General features: G+C 32.5%; 1 protein-coding gene and 1 long non-coding RNA gene across 2 annotated transcripts in view; both read left to right on the top strand.

Moving 5' to 3' along the window:
* LOC139515881 (uncharacterized) overlaps window positions 1–18,845 on the top strand; it is a 112,546-nt gene that overhangs the window by 86,470 nt on the left and 7,231 nt on the right. The gene's annotated exons all lie outside the window — the stretch shown is intronic.
* LOC139515862 (transcription factor ces-2-like) lies at window positions 8,909–10,858 on the top strand. Its single transcript, XM_071305600.1, has 2 exons — window positions 8,909–9,438; window positions 9,709–10,858. The coding sequence occupies exon 2, from the start codon at window positions 9,711–9,713 to the stop codon at window positions 10,344–10,346; it is 636 nt and encodes a 211-aa protein (XP_071161701.1). The 5' UTR covers window positions 8,909–9,438; window positions 9,709–9,710; the 3' UTR covers window positions 10,347–10,858.

The raw sequence follows: 18,845 nt of genomic DNA, 5'->3' as shown, positions 1-18,845 counted from the left end.
AATAAATTGAAAAAATAAATTAACAGAAAAACAAACTTTTAAAGCATGCATCTTAGCTCTTTCTTTTTTTTTTAACTGATTGCGTTTTAAAACGTAGGTAAGACTGTCCGAACAAAATATTTTACCATGCCTTTAATAGTTTATCAAAATTGTATTATGTCTTTTTTGGCAACAAGCATAAAGAGAAGGAGGAGGCTGTATGTAATCTACTCGAAATTTTGTTTAAAAAATAAGAAAATTTCCTCTTATTCCAAAAGAACCGTTTCTCTATTGAGAATACTGATCAGTGCATGGAAGACCGTCAACAGCAAATCAAATATTGTGCATCCATGATTAATAGACCAATCGAGTACAGTCAATCGATTTATAACAGAGAAATTAAAAGGTGTAAATCGATGAAAAACAGACCAATCACATACTGTTAATCGATAATAACAGACCAATCAAATACTGTAAATCTAATAACATACCAATTTGTTTTTGTAAAACGTAAATAACAGACCAATCAAATACTATAAATCGAAGAATAACAGACAAGTTATATACCGTAAATCAATGTACAACGGACCAATCAAGTACTGTAAATCGATGAATAACAGACCAATCAAGTACTGTAAATCGATGAATAACAGACCAATCAAGTACTGTAAATCGATGAATAACAGACCAATCAAGTACTTTACATCGATAAATAGCAGACCAATCAAATACTGTAAATCGATGAATAACAGACCAATCAAGTACTGTAAATCGATGAATAACAGACCAATCAAGTACTGTAAATCGATGAATAACAGACCAATCAAGTACTTTACATCGATAAATAGCAGACCAATCAAATACTGTAAATCGATGAATAACAGACCAATCAAGTACTGTTGATCGATTAATAACAGACCAATCAAGTACTGTTAATCGATGAATAACAGACCAATCAAATACTGTGAATCGATGAATAACAGACCAATCAAATACTGTGAATCGATAAGACCAATCAAGTACTGTAAATCGATCGATGAATAACAGACCAATCAAGTACTGTTTATCGATGAATAACAGACCAATCAAGTACTGTAAATCGATGAATAACAGACCAATCAAATACTGTAAATCGATGAATAACAGACCAATCAAGTACTGCAAATCGATGAATAACAGACCAATCAAATACTGTAAATCGATGAATAACAGACCAATCAAGTACTGCAAAACGATGAATAACAGACCAATCAAATACTGTGAATCGATGAATAACAGACCAATCAAATACTGTGAATCGATAAGACCAATCAAGTACTGTAAATCGATCGATGAATAACAGACCAATCAAGTACTGTTTATCGATGAATAACAGACCAATCAAGTACTGTAAATCGATGAATAACAGACCAATCAAGTACTGTAAATCGATGAATAACAGACCAATTTTTAAAAATACTGTAAATAAATTCATTTTTCGATAGCTGAAGATTAATAAAGCCTTCAAAGTGGGTTTATATGAAGGTTGAATAGGCTGTGTTCTGAACTGGCAGTATTTACATATCCGTACCATACATTGGTACAGAAAGTATTGAAATGTTTTAAGCAGGAACTTACGAAATAATGCGGCGGACGACGCATAATTTTTTTATATAGTGATCCTTTGATGGATTAATGTCAAATAGTTTTAGGGAAGGTATCGTTTAAAAGGATTAATTCTAGTTTAGACTAAATTATGGGGGAATATGTGCTATGTTATGCCCCTTTTTGCTATATTTTATGGTAAATAAATGCAGAATTTTGCCATGGATGCACACAAAATAACTTATATTTCCTCATTTCAACTGTTGAAAATCAAATCAATAGAAGATACAGATTACATATTGCGACACAAACATTTAGCTTAATGTATTAGAAGGTCGGGGATACAAGATGATTAAACATTTTGTGAGTCAATTTTTTAAGATATTCCTGTGCATTCCTAACCCTCTATCACATCAGGTGTGAATGGGGACGTTACATTCAACGCCTTGCATTAGAGGATTAGAGAGTGAAAGTCAATGCACATTAAACCTCAATCATGGCAACAACGCTGATGGGTCCGTCGGTTGTCTGGTTCAATGTAAAAATGTCTAACCATATGCATAAGACAACTGATTGAGTGGTCAGTGGCAAACATTTCATGCACATTAAGGCTGGATCAAAGTAACCCGCACTGTATCCAAAAAGTATACTGCAAAGTGGGACGGGAAAAATAAGCTTTGAAACAGGAATTCATCACATTACCCAAAGAGTGTTTGCAAGTGTTCTTAAATGTACAGGAAACGTTTTGAGGGGAAACAAAAACAACTATCCAAAAATGTATTTAATTGTCCACAAAATTTTGGACTCGATTCTTCGTACATAGTACTCGATCACCGCCCTCTTGACCACGGGTGTACCTATGACCCAATTACCCCTAGCTGACACATTTGTATTTGTTTATGTAATAACTATGTAACAACTTAATGACCGAGACTTAATCAAACAAAATTCTCCATTTATAACCTAAAGTTTATTTTACGGATTATTACATATTGATTGAACGGAAAGCAAACAACGGAGATATGTCTGAACATTTGTATAACTGCCATCATATTATTTCTATTTATTCACTGATTTTTCATGACAAGAAGTTTAGAGCTAACGGTAAAAATTATAATCCTGAAAGAACATGCATGTCTTTAGTACCATACGAAACAAACTTTGAAGCATCCAATTACACCGTTTTTGTTTTTGATAATACTGAGTACGACAAGGAACGGTCTGGATTATTCGACTGCAGGGGGTATCGGACTTTAGACTAGACAAGTTTATGATTAAAGGGGAGTGTTTATGCCTAAAAAAATGTATTTTCTGACAAAAGTCCGTAAACACGAAATATGAAGGAGAGTTTACTCTCACGCCACATTCTGTATGTGCCTGTCCAAAGTCAGGATCATATAATTCAGTGTATGGTTACATGCCGTTTGTTGTTGAATATTGTATTTGTTTTTCGTTCATTGTTTGGTTCATAAATATAGCCGTTAGTTTTCTCGTTTGAATTGTTTTACATTTGTAATTTCGATGCTTTTTATAACTGCATGCCTATGCGGTATGGATTTTGCTCACTTTGCTCACTTTGTAAACTATTGTTTCAGAAAAAGGGAGAAGGTTTGGTACAATTAAAACGTTTAATCCCGCTGCAAATGTTTGCACCTGTCCTAAGTCAGGAATCTGATGTACAGTAGTTGTCGTTTGTTTATGGAATTATTTCTTATTTCTCGTTTTTTATATAGATTAGACCGTTGGTTTTCCCGTTTGAATGGTTTTACACAAGTAATTTTTGGGTCCTTTATAGCTTGTTGTTCGGTGTGAGCCAAGGCTCCGTGCATGTTGAAGGCCGTACATTGGCCTATAATGGTTTACTTTTATAAATTGTTATTTGGGTCTCATTTGCACTCATACCACATCTTCCTATATATATTTAAGGCCGGACGGTGACCAATAATATATTTGGTTAACTTCTATGTTATTTGGTTTCTGGTGGCGTGTTGTTTCGTTTGCAATTATGTAATATCTTCTTTTTTACATAAAAGTTTAAATTTGTGAAGCTAAAATCATCTATTTTCTCGTAAAGTTAAATTCTCAACCGACACTTACTGTAAAGTTTTAGATTTAAGTCAAAATATTGGGTATAATTAACTATATATGTTTCATGCATTACAAGTTTGATGGGATAAATGTGTCGCACATAGTCACCAAACGTTGAATTATTTAGTGAGAGAACATCATCTATATATAGCGGAACGTGAAGATATGTGTTAATGCTATAGCTTTTTTGCATTCTTCCTTTAAAAGGTCCTGTGTAAAATTTACCGCTCATGAATACTGGGGAAAGTCTACAAGAATAGGGGCACAGCTGGTATCCATGGGAATATCGATATTTTATGTCCTCTAAACATTCGTGACAATTATCTTGTCAATGCTTTATGCTTTTGATAGAAATAAACTATGATATCATTGCATATGCACTATTTTAAATCCTCAGGCCGAGTGAAGGTTAGTACCGTGACATGACCGTGGCATTATATTGGCCGTATTACAATTCAGATCTATCACAAATTTTTGAATTTTTTGAAATACTAAGGCTTTTCTACCTCAGGCATAGATTACCTTAGCTGTATTTGGCAAAACTTTTAGGAATTTTGGTCCTCAATGCTCTTCAACTTCGTACTTTATTTGACATTTTTAACATTTTGGGATTCGAGCGTCACTGATGAGTCTTTTGTAGACGAAACGCGCGTCTGGCGTATATATAAAGGAGTATGTTCGATAAGGTCCTAAAATGGCCCCCTTTTTTAACGTAAATTTCAAATTCGGATTTATTGACCAATATCACGATAAATTATAGCTAAAACATTGACTAGATAGGATATAAGCCATTTTGTTGAAAATTTTACGTTTCTGCGTTTTATTATGACGTCACAAGTTGTACTCATATTGATTTTTCACAAAAAAATCAATGAAAATAGATAAATTACCATAGATTATTTGACAGGAAACATAGAGCGCATACGTCGACAACAAAGATCTTTTAGAATAATGTTTGTGAAGACATTTCACATGTCTAATTTGAATATTAAGCTTGTCGACGCCTGCGCTCTATGTTTCCTGGTCCTTTATTTGATTGAAATCCTGCTGATTTTGTCAAATTTTACAAAAATCCCTTATGTTGACCTTTTTGGGATGTAAAAATCAGCGTGTTAGAATAAAACTTTGACAAAAATAGTTCTGTTAAACTTTCTCTCATGTCTTTACGGCAACTTAAAACATTTATTGTCTTGTAACTATGGACTTTATAATTGGGGCCAAATATGGCCCTTACCGAACTTACTCCTTTAGTCCTGGTATCTATGATGAGTTTATTCACAACTAACGTTAGGTAACGAAATCAGAGGTTTTCAAAGATCCTGTCGAAAGTCTGTAGTTTTCTCTTGGAATTCCACCAATAAAACCATGACCATCACCATATAGCCTAGTATTGCTGAAGACCAATTAGTGACTTTCGGCTAGCTGCTTTCTGCTCTTTGGTCGGGTTGCTGTCTTTTTGACACATTCCCCATTTACATTCTCAATTTTATGGTATAGATACTTTCAAGTTTAATTAATAAAACATATTTTTCTTTCTTCTATACAAATGTAAATATTTAAAAGTTGATTTGTACATGCATAAATTTTTGTATCCAATTTGATTAAAAGTGGTGTCAGTAAATCAATATGTATATATTAAGTATATATATCCAAGATTAACAGAGAAAAAAGAGATTCTGTTATATAAATAAAATAACACATATTTCGTTATATTGAGGACGATTTGGTTTCATGGAATATCATTATAAATAATTTAGATTTGAAGAATATGCTGTAGGGTAAATACATGGCATAATGGCTTTACATCATGACAACACAACCCGGCCATGCCTTCGTCAAGTCTAATATCTGCGGCTGACTTCTAAATAACTCTATGTTCTATATATAGTCGTTACACTTTATACAGCTTATAATCTGTATAAACCCCAAGGGGCAATGTTATATAAAAGCTACTTCGGTTAACAAAAGATCGTATATAATGATAAAGGGTTGCCATGTGGCTAGATTAAGTGTATTACAACTTAGATCATCCATATTTAAATGTCCTTACAAGGTCAAAGAAGTTAGGCAATAAATGTGTAATATTTTATGATTGACCATAAACTAATATGATCTAATCTAAACATGTAGGTCAACATTTTTATCAACAGCCTGTCGTCCGTTTGATTTATTATAATTATCTACTCATACTATTTATGGACAACGAGCATGTACGTTATTATTCAATTTTATGGTGGACACTGCAACTATATAGATACATGTATATTTGATACTACAAAACAATAGTGCAAACAACCTTACTGTACATGTAAACTGTACTTTGATAAAATGTAAATAAAATTGAAATGAATACAAACTTTATTTGTAAAGATAAAGATACACATAAAGGGCGTACAGTTGTTAACTGAGATGCATATAAACTGTACACTTAAGACAGGTGCAAACAAATGCAGCGGGATCAAACTTTTTTTTTTAAATAGGTACCAACCTTCACCCTAATCTAAAACAATAGTGTAACATCACAACATAGAAAGACAGTTGTGCGGTTTACAAATGTGTATGCATTTGAAAAAATATACATTGAAATTGCTTGTACTTTAAGTAGCAGTTTGCATTCCAAATTGTTGTCGTCTGATATTTAATCGACTATTAGAAAATGCTTGATGCATTGTGCTAATTGACAAAAACTTTAAAAAAAAAAAAAAACTTAAAAAAAAAAAACTTAAAAAAAAAAACCCCAAACATTTTGTTTATCGATTGTTTATTTTGGCTAACAAAATGCTCAAAAAACAATTCGATATACCCTGTAAATCAATTCCCAATACAAAAACACTATTTAGCATTAATTAATAACACAAATAAAATAAAATAAAACAACAGAATTAATTATAGTAATGTACATACTTCAGGTCAACACTTAATATATTTTATTACTGATGTAAGAATTCCTTAGTAGTGCACAATATACGTATCTTAATTATGACATGCTAATTAATATGTGTTTTGTTATGTCAGAGACTCGCTTATAAACTAGATATACAAATTAATGCAATAGTAATTAATATATGTTATGTCAGTCCATCGCCTATGTCAGATCACAATTAATATAAAATAGGACAAAAATAAGTAAGTTATTGTGTCAGTCTACTTTCTTGGCACACGTTAATACGAAAACACATAATAAAACAACAATAAAACAACAATAAAACGTCCATGCTAATTAGTAATTACCTTTGGATTACGTACACATTTTATTACTGGTAATACACATCCTTCCTTCAATGTTGTACATGTAGCTAACAACTTACACGAGGTTACTTCCGTGCGATTTCAAATATAACGACCTGCTAAAATACAAATAATTCAAGACCCCACTCCCTCATACCCACTCTTTGTTTCATCTGTGATGTAATGCATTATTTTTTTTTAATTTGCCAAAGAAAGAATGTAGGGTTTCCTTTCATGATACAAAATCAGCGTATGCACAACAAAAAACACAAAAAGCAATGGAACAGCACTTTAATTGTTGTTTTTCAACTCAATGTCACAATGAGACCTTCAACACTGATCAAAAACTATCTCCTCACTGACAGCCCTTAGCACCAGATGAGCGGAATGCTTTAAAAGATGTATCGCGAAGGATTTTATTGTCTTGTCACGGAAGAATCAACTCACTTCACACCAAGGCCATGAAATCTTCCTTCCTCCACTAAATAATTTCGGATCCAGCCATTTCAAAAAGGGGGGTTCCGGCCCAAACCAAAATAAAATAAAATGGGGGTTCCAACTATATGTCCCAATTCAAATGCATTAATCGTTAACAAGGAGGGTTCCGACCAGTGGACCCTCCCCCTTTTTTATCAGTCGCTGCTAAGACCCCTTCCCATTCTTAGAAAACCGTTTTCCCGAGATAAGTTGTTGCATCCGAGATGTCATATGTAGTATAAACACTAGTACATTACAGAATGGGTCATTAAACTAAGATGAGATAATGATTTATTATGTAAGATTTAGAAGGACATGGTCAGTTTAATCAAGATAAACTTTGGTGATGTATTAGTAATAAATCCCTGGAGTCTTCCTGCTCATTAAACTTGCGTCATTCATTACAATTATCAGTCAATACTATCACTGATATATCTGGTTTATATTAAACTTTACATGTAATAATGAAGAATTATACAGGTGTTACCGGTCTTCATTAACTATTGGATCAATGAATATTTTAATTGGGTACCAGGCGCGGATTCAGACAGGGGCTCATATCCAAACCCGCACTCCTCCAATAACACCAGTCAGAAAACAATTTAATTTTAAGGTCAAATTACAGACATTTTTTTTACAAAACGTGGTCCTCTTACTCGATCCTAATTCTACGAAGCGCCCATCTGAAATTCTGGACAAATCCTCGGGTACAAAATATTATTCAATTGAAAATAACCAAAAAGTATGTTTTGGCGAAGACAGATCCGAGTTTAGTTTATTTTGCTGTCTGATTGAATGATTCAATATGTATAGATATAAAACAAAGTAATATTAGTTGTATACAAAAAAATATCTGTGGATTGTCGCAGTTATATATTTGTTGTTTTTTTTAATCCGCATCATCTTTAATTTAACTTTTCAACTTTATATTATCCTTTTATATTTTGCATTGCCCGTTTGAACTTGCGAACTTGTATTAATACAAGCTATTACTTAATTTTATAATTCCGGACGTATTTTAAGCTGCTGTTATCAAATAATTAAGAAAAATAATCAGATTTTCATAATAACAGGACATAGTATGTCCGGGATGCTTGTCCACTATCTTAGGTCATTTTGTCTAAGACATCACTTAAGCTGAGACGTTTATACAATCAGATGTAAGTTTACATGGAGTTCTCTTTTTTTGTTTGTTTTAGTTTATTTATTAGTTCTTTTGTGAATTGTTATCAGGTAGCAGTAAGTGTTTATTGCTGAAAAATAAGTTTTTATAATATTTTCAATATTTTGCCTTTTTTGTTCTTATTTCTTCTGAAATTAATATTTTAGAAATGCATATTTTCATTTAAAATCAGTTGACAATTTCTATGAAATCGTTTCGCTAGCAGGATTCTAGAGAAGTTCTTTTGACTTGAAAGTGCATGAATTCATCAATACTGGAGCTATTTTCAAAACAATTAAGTTCCTTGCGTATGTCTTTAATATTTTAAATATGAAATCAAGATGTATATAATTATAGAGATCAGGATTTCATATTCTCAATTTTTCTTATATAATTGTTGCGGGCGGAATGAGGCTACGCTGACCAGCTACCATCAAACGAGGAACAGCCTTGTAATAAATCAGACATGCTTTGTTTATGTTTCTCTTTAGATAATGAATCATAATTCAATCTGACTGTGAACTATGGCCAAACTTTACTGCTGGTCAAGATGACCTTTCTAAAATTACTTCCGGTAATTTTGTTTAACTGTAAAATTTCTTGGTTTACCTGTAGTTGTTTAGTTACGAATACACAATGTTAAATTTCTTACATAATACCTATATAAATAGCATTGTCCACTATGATCTAATGATCTTTTTTCCTTGAAGCAATTGGTAATATTAGATTATATAGGTCATACACGTCACATGCGCAGAAGTTTATGTAGTTATTGTGCAAGAGGGTCATTGCGAGTTCACCGATTGCAAACAACCGTATAAGCGTTGGTCATTGGTTGGTCAATTTCAATGGTCATCTGGCCTTAGCACATAACGGACATTCATTATACCATAACTTACACTAGGAAATAGCACGTTTTTGTAAGTTTTTGTCATTTTCAAAATATTTTTGAATTTTTAGTTTTTAGGAAAATAACTTAAGTTTATTATGTGAATTCTATAAATACATGTCAATACGAATTATATTATTTTATTCAGTGATTGTATATGTAAACAATTTAAATGACAGAATCTTTATATATACAGTGTGTATTCATATACATTTAGTCTGTGGAATTTAACTTTTCATATCTACTTTCTCTCAATTATTTTTTATTGTTTATTTATTAACTTAAACATTTTCTTTTGCAGAAATGTGCGGTATGGCAGAAACTGCCTTAGATCTGTCGAAGCCTACCTGTAGCGATGCTTACTTCAAAGCTCAAAGTGACCAGGAGTCCCGAACATCATCCCCGGTGTCTTCAATCAAATCAGAGGAGAATTCTCAGGAAAATCTACAAAATAGCGGATCAAGTGACAATAGTGAACCGTCGGAAAGAAATAAAATACATAGACCTTTTAAAATATATCCAATGGATCCATTCTCATCATTAAATATGAGTACACAAATATCTCCTCTGTCACCGATGCCAACCTCTGCTGGTATGTCCTCTGTTTTTGATACAGCCGTACCAACCTTTCCGCTGACGCCATTAACATCACATTTGTTACATCGCAAGAGGCGCGCGGATAGTAGATCTGACAGTCGTGATTCTAAAAAAGCTACAAATCCAGTGCCAGAAGAAAGGAAGGATGATTCTTACTGGGAAAGACGGAGGAAAAATAACGAAGCAGCTAAACGATCTCGAGATGCAAGGAGAGAGAAAGAAGAAGAAATAGCAATGCGCGCAGCTTTTCTGGAGCAAGAAAACTTAAAACTTCGAGCGCAAGTGACAATACTCAAAAATGAAACTGCTAAATTACACTACATGTTATATAATCGCTTATAATTTTTTGAATATTACAAGCATGGAATTAAAAGTGAGATTTATTCAGAAACTGAGTTAAAACTATATCTGGTGAAACGAAAGAAAGGAACAGCTATATTACTCATATGCTAGCCTAAGCTACAAAACATTGGCGATTTGAGACGAAATAGACAACTACCAAAGCTATGCGAAATAGGATGCTTTGATATTAGAGACAAGGAACTACCTCAGTAATCGAAACAAACTATTTTCATTTTATATCAGGACAGCATCCTTTCATCTCCTACCCCTGATCAAATGTTGGTATATATGTGCAGTGCTTGACTTTGTATTAGTGCTAAAGTTTGAATGTGTATTTATTATGTAACGCAAGGCGTGCGTATGTACTGTATGTGTTCATTGTTTCATTTTAGGGATGTAATCTCTTTGTTTTTTATTTTACTTTCTTCCTGCCATTTTATGTGTTTGTATTTGTCTGGAAAATGAATTTAAAGGAATCATTTATATCTTTGGAAAACAAAAAATGCGCGTGCTTATGGTTTTTTTTTACATTTTTTTTTTTGGCTTTCATTTTTTTTTTTTTTTTTAAATTTTGTTCAAATTTGAAAACTACTCTTACTATTTTAAGTTGATCGATTTAATTGCTTTTTCGTTCTTTTTTCATAAATCATAATTCATCATTAAGCATAATTTTTGATATGTATGTTATTGTATGTGTGCATGTTTAGTAAAAGTAGAGAGAATTTAGATTTTTATAAATGTAACTTACTGATATAAAAACTCAAAAATTGGTGCAAATTTTATCATTAAACATATTGTTATGTTTTATATAGTAAAGTATTCTATATACATTGTCTTAGTGCTTATTATTTAATCCGCTGAGTCCTATCTAATACGAATGACGATTTCTAATTGCTCCCAAGACGGATAGAATTAATTTTTCGAATTTAAATTCATGAGGATTGACCGAACATCGAACATGTCAGCATTGATTATCATATATCAGATTTGAATTCAAGGCTGCCTTTTTTATTTATTTAATTTGTTTAATTAATTAATTTTATTTTTGAAACATAATATTTAGACTCTTACATAGATATTGAACAAAGATCTGTTTTGGTTTTGAAAAATGAAATTTCAGTAAAGGTTTGAATGAGATGTATCAAAAACGGAAACTGTGAATCTGGTTTCAAATGCATGTGAACACTAAATGGAACTTCAACCTTGTTTGGAATGTGCGTGAAAACGAAATGAAACTTTGATTTTGTTTCCAATGCATATGAAAACTAGATGAAACTGTTTGAGAGTTGGAATTTATATAGATTTTTATTTTATATAAGCTTTCACTGGGGGTGATTTAAGTGTTTATTAATAATATAACGTAATTTCCCGGTTCTTTCCTAATTTTACTTCAACACATTAAATTACCAACTTTTCAACATACAAATTTTCCAAGAAACTTGAGAATGATGTCACGGGTTGTACTAAACTTGATCTTAAGAATTCTGGGAAAACAAAAAAAGTATCAAAGGATATAACAAATATATAAGGGTTTAGTTATTTGTTTTTATCATATTTAAAATATTTCCCTATAGTTGATGGTACATATATATATATATATATTTTCTAATTGTTCTTAAAATCGGATAGAGACTTTACAAATTTACTTACAAAGTGCCAATGTTTTGTAACAACTGATAGCGAATACACTTTAAAAATTGATATATCTATTTTTATACTGGTGTTTAAAATCATTTAATATTTCATTTCGAGTCTTAACATTAGTTGATTTTAATAATTTAACATTATATAAGGTGTGTAATTCTCTATTGACCCCAATCTCCCCGCTTTAGTGACTGGCCGAGGTCAAGTGACCGTCTTACGGAATACTTGCACAATTATCGGATCGGTCAAACGTAAGCCTTTATAAAATCTTGCATAATGACAGTTTGAACTTTTAGCCTTAGTTTAAAATCTTACATAATCTATTTCTCGTCTCAGGTAAAACCTATTTACTCATGATATCAATGGTCTTTGTTTGAATGTGTAGGTCGTGTAATAAAGTTACTTTAAACTACATTTCAATAAATAAATAATTATGGTGTTGTAAAGAAGAGGAATTGCTATATGACTGTATATAAAATTATAGATATGTTAAAGACAAAAATGTTTCAATGAATACATTAAATATCAGATATTGGATTAGGAACATATGCATATTAGAACATATTAAAGTTAAACATTTTCTGTAAAGGTTATAAATAATATGTTTGTTCGAACATCCGAAAATAACCAAAAAAAACTGAAGTTTTAAACTAATTTTTAAGTTTATGGGAAACATAAATAAGTCGAAAAATAGAAGATAAGAATTAGTAAATTGTGGGTTATTCTTGCAAGATAAGAGATACTCCAGCCATTTTTAAAGGGTGATTTCCAACCCAGGAGAAAGGGGGTTCCAACCATATGTTCCAATTCAAATGCATTGGTCGTCCAACAAAAGGAGGATAGTCCTGTTATATTATGGTTAGATAGTACATTGTGTCCTTCCAACCGAATTGCTAAATTGTTATTTCTGGTATTAAAAGGCAAGTTCTACAGGATGGATCTACCATGTCTCTTCTGTATGCAAAGTTTAATGTTAGACGCCCTAGAGTATAGGACACTATGTCCCATTTGTATGATATTTATGCTGTATTTCCCAACTACGATACATGTTCCAGTCCCCTTCCATATGCTTTGGCTAGGTTTAGTATTGGCCATCCTTTAGAACAGGTATACCGTTGTCCGTCCTACAGGAAAGGCTGACAATTGTTGGCCTACATTTGTGTATAGACTGATGACTGGTGCTTTTTCGTCCAACACGTTAATAAGGATGGGCTAGGCTTACAGTTTCCCGTCCGTCAGTATAGTCGTGCAGTTGTCCTTGCCTCGGGATAGGCTTGTAACTGTCCGTTCTTCAGGTTTAAGTTATGTAAACTTTTGTGTGTCTTTTACAGCATTTTTGTATTATTGTATGATATGACACTGTTGTTCATCCTAGAAGATATGATCGAGATACTGTCATTTAGCCCTATAGGATATGAAAGGATAACTATCAATAAGTTCTATAAGATAGGATAGAGATACTGTCATTTAGCCCTATAGGATATGAAAGGGTAACTGTCAATAAGTTCTATAGGATAAGAGAGAGATACTGCCATTTAGCCTTGTAAGATATGATAGGATAACTGTCAATAAGTTCTATAGGATAGGATAGAGATACTGTCATTTAGCCCTATAGGATATGTTAGAGAAACTGTCATTATCATATAGGATATGATAGGGATACTGCCATTTAGCCCTATAGGATATGATAGGGTAATTGTCAATAAGTTCTATAGGATGGGGTAGAGGTACTGTCATTAAGCCCTAAAGGATATGATAGGATAACTGTCAATTAGTTCTATAGGATAGGATAGAGATACTGTCATTTAGCCTTGTAAGATATGATAGGATAACTGTCAATAAGTTCTATAGGATAGGATAGAGATACTGTCATTTAGCCCTATAGGATATGTTAGAGAAACTGTCATTATCATATAGGATATGAGAGGGATACTGTCATTTAGCCCTATAGGATATTAGAGGGATACTGTCATTTAGCCCTATAGGATATGAGAGGGATACTGTCATTTAGCCCTATAGGTTATGATAGGGATACTGTCATCTAGCCCTATAGGTTATGATAGAGTAACTGTCAATACGTTCTATAGGATATGTTAGAGAAACTGTCATTATCATATAGGATATGAGAGGGATACTGTCATTTAGCCCTATAGGATATTAGAGGGATACTGTCATTTAGCCCTATAGGATATGAGAGGGATACTGTCATTTAGCCCTATAGGTTATGATAGGGATACTGTCATCTAGCCCTATAGGTTATGATAGAGTAACTGTCAATACGTTCTATAGGATATGTTAGAGAAACTGTCATTATCATATAGGATATGATAGTGTTACTGTCATTTAGCCCTATATGATATGAGAGGGATACTGTCATTTAGCCCTATAGGATATGAGAGGGATACTGTCATTTAGCCCTATAGGTTATGATAGGGATACTGTCATTTAGCCCTATATGATATGTTAGAGAAACTGTCATTATCATATATGATATGAGAGGGATACTGTCATTTAGCCCTATATGATATGTTAGAGAAACTGTCATTATCATATATGATATGAGAGGGATACTGTCATTTAGCCCTATATGATATGTTAGAGAAACTGTCATTATCATATATGATATGAGAGGGATACTGTCATTTAGCCCTATAGGATATGTTAGAGAAACTGTCATTATCATATAGGATATGATAGGGATACTGTCATTTAGCCCTATAGGATATGATAGGGTAATTGTCAATAAGTTCTATAGGATGGGGTAGAGGTACTGTCATTAAGCCCTAAAGGATATGATAGGATAACTGTCAATTAGTTCTATAGGATAGGATAGAGATACTGTCATTTAGCCTTGTAAGATATGATAGGATAACTGTCAATAAGTTCTATAGGATAGGATAGAGATACTGTCATTTAGCCCTATAGGATATGTTAGAGAAACTGTCATTATCATATAGGATATGAGAGGGATACTGTCATTTAGCCCTATAGGATATTAGAGGGATACTGTCATTTAGCCCTATAGGATATGAGAGGGATACTGTCATCTAGCCCTATAGGTTATGATAGAGTAACTGTCAATACGTTCTATAGGATATGTTAGAGAAACTGTCATTATCATATAGGATATGATAGTGTTACTGTCATTTAGCCCTATATGATATGAGAGGGATACTGTCATTTAGCCCTATAGGATATGAGAGGGATACTGTCATTTAGCCCTATAGGTTATGATAGGGATACTGTCATTTAGCCCTATATGATATGTTAGAGAAACTGTCATTATCATATATGATATGAGAGGGATACTGTCATTTAGCCCTATAGGATATTAGAGGGATACTGTCATCTAGCCCTATAGGTTATGTTAGAGAAACTGTCATTATCATATAGGATATGATAGTGTTACTGTCATTTAGCCCTATATGATATGAGAGGGATACTGTCATTTAGCCCTATAGGATATGTTAGAGAAACTGTCATTATCATATAGGATATGATAGTGTTACTGTCATTTAGCCCTATATGATATGAGAGGGATACTGTCATTTAGCCCTATAGGATATGAGAGGGATACTGTCATTTAGCCCTATAGGTTATGATAGGGATACTGTCATTTAGCCCTATATGATATGTTAGAGAAACTGTCATTATCATATATGATATGAGAGGGATACTGTCATTTAGCCCTATATGATATGTTAGAGAAACTGTCATTATCATATATGATATGAGAGGGATACTGTCATTTAGCCCTATATGATATGTTAGAGAAACTGTCATTATCATATATGATATGAGAGGGATACTGTCATTTAGCCCTATAGGATATTAGAGGGATACTGTCATTATCATATAGGATATGATAGGGATACTGTCATTTAGCCCTATAGGATATGATAGGGTAATTGTCAATAAGTTCTATAGGATGGGGTAGAGGTACTGTCATTAAGCCCTAAAGGATATGATAGGATAACTGTCAATTAGTTCTATAGGATATTAGAGGGATACTGTCATTATCATATAGGATATGATAGGGATACTGTCATTTAGCCCTATAGGATATGATAGGGTAATTGTCAATAAGTTCTATAGGATAGGATAGAGATACTGTCATTTAGCCCTATATGATATGTTAGAGAAACTGTCATTATCATATAGGATATGAGAGGGATACTGTCATTTAGCCCTATAGGTTATGATAGAGTAACTGTCATTAAGTTCTATAGGATATGATAGACATACTGCCATCCAACCCTGATATAATATGGTAGGGATACTGTCATAATTTATGCTATAATGAATAGAGTAGGATATGTTTACTGTTTTCTATCATTTCAGGTATGTAAACTATGGTTCGCCTTATATATATAATGATATTTAACAAGATATGTATTCTGTGATTTGACCTATGAGACTCATACAGTTGCTCATCCTAATCCTACATGGTACGCATAGTATGCTCCGTCCTATAGAATAGGAAATTGATTTCGTCTGCTATGTCGACCGCCGTACAGAGGTTTCCCCCGGAATATTCTTTGAAATGATTTGCCCGTTATTTCAGATATACCTTTGTTTTATATACATTTAAAGAGAAGACGCATTACAGAAAATAAGACCACACAAATCTGCATCAAGAGGCTCTTCGAGATATATTATTTTATAAATTGTAGTATTAAAGATGTCAGGTTGTAAGTTCCGGAGGATTTGCCAGTGGTACATGTATATCTGGAGATGTCTTGATATTAAAATTGTCCGTAGAATCGTCAGATAAATTGTTTTATATATAAAACAGAAGATGTGGTATATCGGATTGCCAATGAGACAACTGTCCACAAGAGACCAAAATGACACAGACATCAACAACTATAGGTCACCCTACGGCCTTCAACAATGAGCAAAGCCCATACCGCATAGTCGGCTATAAAAGGCCCCGATATGACAATGTAAAACAATTCAAACGAGAAAACTAACGGCCTCATTTATATATAAAAAAAAACGAACAAAAACAAATATGTATGCATATTAAACAACTTTTCGGAAGGATACTTTCATATATTACTTAATACTTATCTACAAGATTATGATAGTTCAATAGTCGCGACAATGGGAAATTATACTATTAATAATAACGATACCGGATACTGATATCTTGTGTAATATTTGCAACATTTAAGTATGGGTTAAAACAAGGACACCTATATACTGGCATATAAATCGTGCCTTTTCGATTGTAAAATCAATCTAATAAATATACAATATAAAAAAACTTAACTTACTAGGCTTATACTTTTGTACGCCAGGCGTACGTGTTTCGTCTACAAAAGATTCATTATAGAGTTGCTACGAATCCCCCAAAAAATTAATTAGGAAAATGAAGTTTGTAGTTGAAGTGCACGTTGTTTATTCTTTCTTTTCTTTAGACTTAACGTTTGGGTTTCTCGTATGCGTATTTCTTCTGTGATGTCACTTGTTAGCCAAAATTTCATTTGCCTGGATCCCAGGCACCATATTTCCTTAAAAAATACACGACATATAAATAAAACACAAATTTAAATTATAGATTTAACCTCATAAACAGAAATCTCGAGTCTTATATTTCTATATATTATGCTATGATTATCTAAAAATAATCTCCTTTTGGTTATCTAAACCATAAGCTGCCATGGTTATCTAAGAAAGAGTTATTTATGACTTGTTACAAAAAAATATACGAAATAAATTTGTAATAGCAAAAATAAATCCACATATGAATTATATTGACGTAATACTTGTTTTTTATTCATTAAGGGTTAAATAAAACAAATATGTGTAATATATAGGTTGATATTTCACATAAGAAATATGTTTATTCAATTGATTGATTGTGGACAGATTAACGTCCAGTGGCAAGTATTTCGTGCGTGTCCAGGACGATTTAATCAATATATGTGTATCGGTTTATTAGGGGTATAAAGATTTTAGTTTAAGTTAACATTGAGGAGGTTTTGTTTTATTTTATGGTCTTCCTAACGGTTACTTTGACATATATATGTATACCCTCGACGGTTTAATAATGAATGTATATACATCCAAACGAGTCATTGAATCGGTGTTCTTGAATTGCTAGCTAAAATGAAAACTGCATTAATAAAAAAAAAGATCAGAGAAACACCTTATATCTTTATTGTTCTTACATGTAAATCCACTAAGATAATTCTGACGAAAACAAAGATTAAAAAAATATGTGTGCTGTACAATCCTTCGTCAAAATTTGGAGAGAATCTTTTTGAAACCGTATTGAATTTCATAAAAAAATGGCATTTTAACCTTAATACTCAACAGATTCGTCAAAAAGTTTTTTTTCCTATAGTTTTGCTGACAAAAAATTGTATATGGAGTTTTAAAGCCATCTACAATATAAAACAAATATATATAGAAATGTGATTTTCTTATCGAAGGTCGTAGGTTTTCTCCGGGCAATCCGACTTCCTCCACCAATGAAAACTGGTCGCCTTGAAAAAGCCCAAAAGCGGTGCTTAAAAGTGGCGTTAAAACAAAAAAACAAAAAACAAAAAAAATATTCTTACAAGGAGAGACAAACCTGTGCTATCGACCATATGCAGAAATGTTTAAAACATATCTGAATCTAGAAAAATGCAAACGCAAAGGGTTAGAGGGTTGACAAATATATCCAAGTGTAGTTGTCCCTAATTTATAAAAAGGCGATAAAGGATATAAAGCGCCGTAGAAATTAGTTATAAAAAAATGTTATTATAGAATTACATGTGTTATATCAATTGATTAGATGCCAAGTGAGATACGGTTCTTTTGGCATGTCTCTTGAGAGAACATCATTTCTTGTGTTGGACAAGC

The sequence above is a fragment of the Mytilus edulis genome, chromosome 3 (genome assembly GCF_963676685.1).
Source record: "Mytilus edulis chromosome 3, xbMytEdul2.2, whole genome shotgun sequence".
Taxonomy (NCBI): Eukaryota; Metazoa; Mollusca; class Bivalvia; order Mytilida; family Mytilidae; genus Mytilus; species Mytilus edulis.
This window is presented reverse-complemented; position numbering and strand designations above follow the sequence as displayed.

Excerpts from the sequence above, each read along its gene's own strand:
- LOC139515862 (XM_071305600.1), top strand. The coding sequence starts at position 9,711 with ATGTGCGGTATGGCAGAAACTGCCTTAGATCTGTCGAAGCCTACCTGT.